Raw genomic sequence first — 9,487 nt, 5'->3', positions numbered from 1 at the left:
AACAATCCAGTGTAAATACCTAGTGTAGAAGTACCCTAGAAAAACGTGGGTCTATATCACACACCAAGTCAGGCCACAGGTCCATCAAGTTCAGTATTGTCTTATGTGGTTGGCTGTGGATCTTCAGGGTTTCAGACAGGAGACATTCCCAGCCCTCCTAGGAGATGTGAGGGATTGGAACCTGGGACCACTGAGCTAGGTTCTTTCTCAAACCTCTAATGAAAAGACACAGGAAAGTTGTGATTCAGGAGTAATTGGGTCATGGAACATCGTTCTAGAGTTCTTCAGCAACCTTCAGCTAACATACCACTAGCATAACATATTGTCCCATGCTGATTTTACACATCAGGCTGGAAAAAAAATTTATTGATTTCTTGTCCATGTCATTTTCTGAAGCAAAACAAATTTTTCACTGAGCTTGGTTTTTATTTCTTTTTAATGAATAACCACATGTGTGGAACTCTTTTTTTTTTAAGTCAATGCATATTTTCATAATAAATAAAATGGACATGATCAACTTTGACAGGGCATCATTATGACATAAAAGCTGCCATTAAGCTTAACTCATAAACATTTCCTAGATTGGTACAGAATATTAAATCATATAAATAAATCTCCACTCATATAAATTATGCGATACAATTTTAAATAAATTATAATTAAATAGTGCTATCTGCTAAAATGGTTTTTAAATAAGGCAATACACTTTGTCCTCTGGTGAGAAGTAAACAGAAAAGGGAAAGATTCTTCAGATACCTGTTAACTAGATGTAATTAAGCAAGTTTGCTATCAGAAGATCCAATTTTATGTGTTAAAAAGGAACTTAACTTTCAGTCAGAGAGCTTGGCACGTTTTCCCTAGATTTCATTTGACTTGAAAATGAATTCCATTGAACCCCTTGGGCTTTTTCAAGAAAAGATCCCAAAGCAAGCATATCAATGGATGCAGGGCCACCAGGCTCATAAAGAGGTCCAGGTTGAAGAGATGCTTCCATGTGGCTTGTCTGTATCAGACTTCCCTTACCTGGTACCTGCTGGATGTTTTGAAATGCAACTCCCACCAGATCCAGCCAGCATGGTCAATGTCTGCTATGATACGAGTTGTAGACCAAAGCATCTGAAGGGTTCTGGGTTGTGGGAAGGCTGATCTAAACATTAACACCCTAATTCCCATGATGGTGGTGGTTCAATAAGTTCTTCTGCTAGCACCAAAACTGGGGTCTTTGTTACAGAGGCACCAAGTAACAAAATAAATGCTCCATCTGAGCCCAGCAGAGTCACAAGTTGAGTAACTGCCTCATTTTTAAAGGCCTTCTTAATCTCCCAACCCTCCCTCAATACCCTCCCTTAATCAAGACTAAATCCCTCCATTTCACAATACTTCTAAACTCTGACTGGCGTGAGTTGTATTTTATGGACAGGTCCAGAGGAGTTTCCAATCACATGTCTGAGGTGGCCCTTCCTTTCAAGTAAATTTGTTTTGCATTAGGCTAACTTGCCGGCCCTCGATTCACTCTGTAGAGATGTTCTGTCAAAGTTTGCCACTAATCCAGATAAAGCAGTTTGAGAACTGCTGGATCGATACTTTAAAATGGGTCTCATGAAAGCATACATCCGTTGAGTTCTGTATGGGTAACAACATTTGTGTCTGCTGCCTTTAAAAGCGAACCATTGCATTTGTCCTTGTTCCACAGAGGCCACCACCGAAGGAAGCTGCAGTGATCCTGATTGCCCACTCAGTTGTTCTTCTTCTTGCCTTTGTGGCTCTTGCTGGGGGCTTTGAGCGCTGCAGTGCAGGCATCCTCCAGGTAGTCAAACAGCAAATCCAGCTCACCAACTGCTTTGTTTTTCCCATTTTCTCCCAACTGTAAAATCAAAGCAAAAACAATTTCTTCATCAGAATGGACAATATAGATTATAAAAGATGTTGTGTCAATTTGGGGGGGGGCACACAGGGGGAAATGGGGGTACTCTAAGAATTAGAGCACAACTCCTCGAGAGGTTTTTCTACATAAGTCTCACTCAATTAACCAAGATCTGCAGAAGGATACAGCAGTGTGAGAAACAGAGTAGAACAGGTTCTGTGCAATAGGCAACGGAGTTCTTGTATAAGAGTTAAACAGGAAAGATTCACAATGGAGGGTTCCACAGGTATTTTCCTCTTTTGTGCAGGATTCAGTGAATGGAGGAACACAAAGGCATGAGATCAGCTTCTGCTCAGGTATGTCTTTCTTAGAGTTGCCTTCTGTGAGTCACAGTGGCCAAATGGGAATTAATATGACAATTCACCTTAGCAGAATGAGACAAGACCCAGGAGCCTACTGCAAGAATGTTCATTGAACAGCCTGAACATTTTCTCTCTATAGTACTATTGATCCAATTTGGGTCATTTTGGATCTTCCATTTAGTTCTGTTAGATTCTGATAAGAATGAATTACTTCATTTATATTTTGCATAATTATTTATTTAAAGGGATTGGGTGAAGGGGATAGTAGACAATACCTCAATTTAGCACACATTTAAAGGCAAATCTGCCTAAAAGCAAATCTACTTAATTTGCACTGTATTTGCAAACAATATGTGAACCAAAACACAGCCATCCTTTACCAAGATGAAGCATGGGTATAAATGCATATATTGGTGAAAATAGCATACATTATATTAGGGGAAATATGAATATAAGGGGAATATGCTTTACAAAAATGCATATATGAGACAGAATTGCATCCAATTGTATGCATTTTTGATGAAATTGACACTAAACTGTTGGTTAATTTTCAGGAGCACTTTTTAAAAGTGGAAAAAATAGAATCTGTGAGAAACCAAAACTGACAGATTTCTCCTTATCAAACCTCAAGGGATTCAATACTGGATTAAACAGACAACAACAACAACTACAATTCCACCCCTGAATGAAATGCAAAAGGCTTGCCCTTTTTTTTTTATTCCACCTTCAGGCAGCAAAACATTTTGTACTGGATAGAAGTTCAAAGGGGACAGATATGAATGTGAGCTAAGCAAATGCAGCTACAATGCAAGGCTGGCTGACCTGGAGGGGTTTCTAACCATTGGCCTTGCTGGCTAGAGCTGATGAGATTTGCCATCCAACAACATCTGGGGGTCCACAGATAGACCATCCCTCCACTATATGCTACAGCTCTCCTTACAATGCAGCTTTCATTTAACATGGATCATATTCAAACCTTATTCCCCTGAGCGTATTCTGAGGGACTACAGTCTGTGAAGACTGTATAAAACATGCCATTTCTAAACATTTGAACTAGCACTCAACTAAGGGGGGGGGGGGAGGGAGATTAATATTTTTTTAAAAAAATCTTTTTCATGAACTGCTTTGAGGGTTGTTGTTGTTTTTCATTCAAGTGGTACATAAATAAAATAGAACAAATTTTACAAAGCAACATACCTGTTGTAATTTGTCTTTCATTTGCAGCAGGTTCCTTTCAATGTGTTCTTTATTTCCCAGTGGTTTCTGAAAAGGAAGGAATGCAGCTAAGTCACAATGTGGTTTTTCATTTCACACCTTTCGCTTGTCTTGCACTTGACGGCAGAAAGATTGGATGTTTTGATTTGAGGTTTCCTCCTTTACCTTCGGCGCTGGTGATTTGCTACCTTGCCTTGTCTAGAATTATATTGCCAACTACCAGCCACAGACGCAAGTTGAATACCCTGCTCCCCCACCTCCCTAGAGGAAAAGCATCCAAGCAGGTGAAATATCAAGGAAGCAGAGGACCAGGGGTGGAAAACAGAGATAGACTACAGCTATAGATGACACTTACACAGCCATTCAGTTTCCTATTCAAATCGGCCAAGAAACTTGCAACTTCCTGGGCGCTGGGATATTTGTCCCCAGAAAGGGTCATGAGGACGTCTGTCACCACAATATCAGTTAATCTCTTCATTAGGTAGCAGCGATCATTCGCCTGCAAAGACAAGATAATGAAATTATATACCTCAAACAACAAGAGAATAGGAAGGTACAAAGAGAGAATAAAAACATTGTTTAATGCACATGGGAATCTCACCTTGATGTTGGTGTACAGATGCTGCCCAACAAATCTGTTATCTGTGTCCTTATCAAAGTGTCTTCCCTATTTAAAAAAGAGAGAGAGAGAGAATGAGAGTGTGGCAGAAAGATGAGGCTCTACTTTTTTAAAAGCTCTGCACTGTGGCACACCAGCTCCCTGAGTCTATATAGCTCTCCAGTTCCACAACTGAGTTGGAGGAGATTGCTGCCCATGACATGGAACTATAGAAAAGGATGCCAAGGTATCATAGTGTTAGTGTTGACCTGGTGAGTGTGAAAGCTGCAAAAGGTAAGCAGGCCCAATGAGCTACCTAACAGATCGGAAGCGAAAAGCAGAACTAACTGAGAGCATCAACAAAACGTTAAAAGCCAGTCCCATAGGTAGAAGATAACCATTAGTGGGTTGTGTGGCTAATTGTTTATAAAACGAGCTCTGGAAGGTTACACTTCATAGGCAGCTGAATATAATCCTGTGGGTTGTGGTTTCCCAAAGCGGCATACATACTTAAAGTATGCACATACCTGAAGGCAGGTTAGCATCCTTTCAGGATGGAAGGATGTCAAGGAGCAAAAGTGGGGAAATCACAAGACAGTACAAAGCATATGAGAGCTGTGCAGATAAAACTGCAGCACGCAGACCAATTGGCTTTACCTGGCTGGCTAAAGTATATGTACGATTCCTGAAGTAGGTTTTCTGGAAGTTGTTTCTCGTGAGTTCGCAGGAGTGGTTAGTATGAATAACTGCGTCCTTCAAGGGCACGGGGCTTGCCAAGAAGATGAGAGGGAGGCAAGCGCAGCAGAACACCCAGACAAGGAAGCACCTGGTCCCATTCTCAAGTGGATTCATGGCTCTCCAAGAAAGGTGGCAAGTTCAGCCAAGTCGCAGCTGCAGTCTTTGAACCTTCTAGAGACACACAGAAGGAGAATTTCCCAATGAAGATAGACAAAGATCTATTAACGTTATAGTGAAAAATAATAATTTTGCTTTATAAATTATGCATCTAACTTACATATCAACGTGCAGCAATATAATTATATAAGCACTTGGAATTATTACTTACTTGTGATGTTTTTGCTGTGCTGTGAAGGAGTTGAGGGTTCCCCTATATATACCCATTGCCACCTTGTTCGAGAGATAGGTAGCGATGAGTTAAAATGACATCATCGAGTCTCTTACTTTCCACCATCGCTTCTGAGAATTTACTAACCACGACACCCAAAAAAAAAAAGCCACAAGACACAACCTCACTGGTTTTTTACTGTGTAATTTTTATGAGGTGCCCCTGTTGATGAGGCTGGGGGGCAGAAAGATGGGTTTGTTCCCGACACAGCTGCAAGTTAGGGTCAAACTAAATGTGACAGCATTCACACAATTGGCCAGTGTGCGACTGGCGTGTAAAAAGTAGACATTGGTGGTGTGTGTCTGTGTGTTGATATGGGTCATCATGACCATGGCAAGAATAAAGTCCTTCCTCCTCCTCCACCAGGGTCCCAATCCGTACAGCTATCCCCACACCAGCTATTTGCCATTAAGAATCCTGTGATGGCCTGGGACTCGGGCTCAGACTCGGAACCAGAGGAGTCTCAGTCTGCACCGGATCCTTTGCCTCAGGCATCATCTGAACCAAGTCTGGGCCTTGATCCTGAAGAGTCCCAGTCTGCACAGGTTCCCCTGCAACAAACACCAGCTGGGCCAAGTCAGGGGCCTGAGCCTGCCCTGGCTCCAGATGCGGGGATTACCTCATTGCCTTCAGCTGGGCCATCACTTACAGCTGCTCCACTACCAGTAGGGTCAGAGGAGGCTGAGGTAGCCCCTGGGTCTAGTAACCCACCGACATCTCCTGAGCTGCAGAGACTCAGGTCTGAGAGAAGGAGAGACCTGAGTACTCGCAGGAGGAGTGCTCGCCTTCAGGCAAAACAGGCAGGTGAGTCACCGAGGGGATCAGGACCGGCTGCTACCCCAACAAAGATAAAAGGCTGTCGGATCCCGCCCCAGGTTGCGGGAGCAACACTGCTGTATGCTGGATCCTGCCTGAGATCCTGTACCTGTCCTTGCCTGGTTTCCTGCCTCATGTCCTGCCTTGGCCCTGTTGGACTGACTCTTAGCGGAACCTTCAGATTCTGGACCGGTCCTGGACCGTGTTTCACGGGTTACCCCTGGGCCCAGCACAAATCTATTCATTGAGTTTGATGCATCAATGAAACTTTAAAATTGTGAAATGTAACACTGCAACAACTAAATGTTGTGATTGGCATAGGGCATGGAGTGGGGGGACTTAAGATCAGAGAATTGGAGGGGACTAACCTGGCAGAAGACCCAGCAGGATGTAGGATGAGAATGCAGGATGCCAGGAGGAGACTAACCTAAGGGGAACCCTAGCAGCTTGGGAGATGGAGATCTGGATCCAAGCGAAGGCCTGAGCAGATTGTGTGGAGAATATACCACCTCTGTTTTATTGGATACCACTGGTGTAACCGTCATGGCCCATTAAGGAGTCTCATGCACCTTCCTCCGTCAGTGAAGAGTCTTTCTCTTTTGAGGAGGCACCTGGGGATAAGTTCAATGGTGAACCAGCTCCGTCAACTCCATCTCTGTTTCCAAGGGCATGGATGTGGCAGTGCTACATGAACGAACCTTACGTGCCCAGTCTCTATGGAGGAGCACCCATTTGCTTGTCCAGGTTCAAGCCTTAGGATGTCAACCGCGTGAATAGCTTGCCCCACTCTTCCTAAGGAGAGTGTAAGGGACATGTAAATCATTGGAACAACATCTTAAGTGATGCCGAGCTGTGTAGCATGCATTTGTAACCTGTAGACCCATGTTGGGATTCTGTACTGACTTCCTAAACAAAACCTTTGAAAAATTGTGGTGACATTTAACTGTCAGTAGTCTTGCTAAGATGTATAAGACTGAATCAGATAAGTGCTGGAGATGCAAAGAGGTTGAGGAAACCTTCTTTCATATGTGGTGGACTTGTAAAGGGGTAAAAGAGTATTGGGAAATGATCCATAATGAATTCAAAAAAAATGTTTTAAAAGTACTTTCCCCAAAAAATCCAAAGTCCTTTCTGTTGGGGATAATTCAGACTGAAATTCCAGGTGTCAAAAAAAAGGTTATTTATGTATGCCACTACTGTGGCCCATGTTTTGTTAGCCCAAAAATGGAAAACAAGTGAGGTCCCAACCAAATGGCAACTTAAGTTGACAGAATATGCACAGCTTGCAGACTTAACATATAGAATAAGAGAAGAAGAGGAGCATATGTTTAGAGAAGATTGGAAATTGTTTATTGAATATATGGGAAATAACTGAAAATGCTGGCAGCATTAAGATAAATTCAGCAGTGTAAATAAGTTTTGTTGGATGTAATAATGGAATACTGAATGGTATAGTTTTTGTAAAATATGCAGGGATTTTTAATATGTAAAATGAACCATAGAAAGAGAATCTGAAGAAGTGTGCATGCACACGAAAGCTCATACCAAGAACTAACTTAGTTGGTCTTTAAGGTGCTACTGGAAGGAATTTTTTTATTTTGACATAGAAAGAGAAGTAGGGAAGTCATTGATATCTTAAGGGTGTAAAAATGAGTTCTTTAAATTGTAAAACAGAAATTATATATATATGGCAATTGTAGTGACAGTTCAAGAGTCAGATAATAACAGCCAGGGCATGTGCTCTTACTTGTCTGTATATCAATATGGGAAAATGTTGCACACCACCATGGCATGGTCATGATCCACAAGAGTACAAAGGTGGCCTGTTGCTCTGGATGTCCATATTCTGCAGTCTCAATCCATTTCAACTTCAAGGTTCTTGACTGTGCCCTCAGGGCCATAGAGATCATGGTGCATGGAGCATGTTTTATTTAAATTATTCGCTTTGTTAAAAGCTCAAATGTTCCTGGTACAGCTCTTGATAGACTTACCCTTCATGAATTTGCCTAACCCTCTTTCAAAGCCATCCAAGATGGTGGCAATCACTGCCTTTTGTGGGAGCAAATTCTATCGTTCAACTATGCCACATGTGACAAAGTACTTTCTTTCGTCTCTGCCGAATCTACCAACATTCTGCTTCACTGCATGTCCACAAGTTATAGTTTTATGAGAGGGGGGGGGGACTTTTCTCTATCCACTTTTTCTATTCTGTGACCATTTAAGTGGTATAATGCTGCTTTAAATGTAAGGGGCAGATGTGGTCCTAGACAAAGATGAGTGACATCCTCTATTAGCCCCTTGTAGACCAACTTTCTATTATGATTATATTTTCATTTCTATACCACTTCATATTTTAAAGGGGGGGCTCAGAGTGGTTTATAACACGTTAAAATATCAAATAAAACAATCCAGAATAAAACTGATGCAAGCTTCAAGGAAAATATTTCAGAACCTTCTCTAAGTGACATTTTGCTTTCCCCATATTTATTTACCTACTTAATTTATAGAGCTGCCCCATAGTAGGACTATAGGAAGCCCTGGTGGTGTAGTGGTTAGGGTGTCAGACTGGGACCTGGGAGATCAGGGTTCAAATCCCCACACAGTCATGAAGCTCACTTGTTGACCTTGGAGTCAGTCACAGCCCCTTAACCTACTTCACAGGGTTGGTGTAGGGATTAACTGATTCCATGTGCTGCTGATATAGTAGATTCAAATTCAGTTGATTCTGACAAGATGCTCTGAGAAGACAATTCAGCGATGTCTACTCCAGATTAGGATACAGTCCTCAGCATTTACCCATACAGTGGTACCTCAGGTTCCATACGCTTCAGGTTACAGACTCCGCTAACCCAGAAATAGTGCTTCAGGTTAAGAACTTTGCTTCAGGATGAGAACAGAAATCGTGCTCCGGTGGCGCGGCAGCAGCAGGAGGCCCCATTAGCTAAAGTGGTGCTTCAGGTTAAGAACAGTTTCAGGTTAAGTACGGACCTCCGGAACGAATTAAGTACTTAACCTGAGGTACCACTGTACTGTATATTATCCATTTGATTTCAGTGAATTTATAGATCTATGTGTTTGTGACTAAGCTCTAGGTCTATGGCAGGTTCACTAGAACCTCCAAGTGCTTAACCAAAGAAGAGGCTTTCTGTTAAATCTGATATTTTTTTGCTTAATCCCAAATTTTTAAAAACTCTACAATAAAATGTAGAGTTCATCAGTGAAGAAATAATATTGATTTCTCCTTGTTTTTTTGTTTTTTTTACAAAGAGAGAGAGAGAGCACACACAGCACAGTAGTAAAATTCACGTAAGCAGCAAAGTGGTACTCAACCCCATTTAGGGTTTTCCTTTCCCCGTTTTTCTTTCCAGTAATGTCTCAGAAATCACCCTTTTCCCACTCACAGGCTCTGGGGTAATGCTTCGAACCACAATTACACACTGAGTTTCCCTAGGTGACTAGTAAGTCAGAGTGGTTTGATATTCTCAAGCGACTGACCCATATAAAAC

General features: G+C 41.9%; 1 protein-coding gene across 1 annotated transcript; it reads right to left on the bottom strand.

Moving 5' to 3' along the window:
• Positions 1-715: 715 nt before the first annotated feature.
• IL22 (interleukin 22) lies at positions 716-4,922 on the bottom strand. Its single transcript, XM_083462462.1, has 5 exons — positions 4,697-4,922; positions 4,043-4,108; positions 3,797-3,940; positions 3,424-3,489; positions 716-1,864 (listed from the first exon to the last, which is right to left on the bottom strand). The coding sequence occupies exons 1-5, from the start codon at positions 4,889-4,891 to the stop codon at positions 1,736-1,738; spliced, it is 600 nt and encodes a 199-aa protein (XP_083318588.1). The 5' UTR covers positions 4,892-4,922; the 3' UTR covers positions 716-1,735.
• Positions 4,923-9,487: the final 4,565 nt, after the last annotated feature.

The sequence above is a fragment of the Podarcis liolepis genome, assembly GCF_965112155.1.
Source record: "Podarcis liolepis genome assembly, chromosome: 10".
Taxonomy (NCBI): domain Eukaryota; kingdom Metazoa; phylum Chordata; class Lepidosauria; order Squamata; family Lacertidae; genus Podarcis; species Podarcis liolepis.
This window is presented reverse-complemented; position numbering and strand designations above follow the sequence as displayed.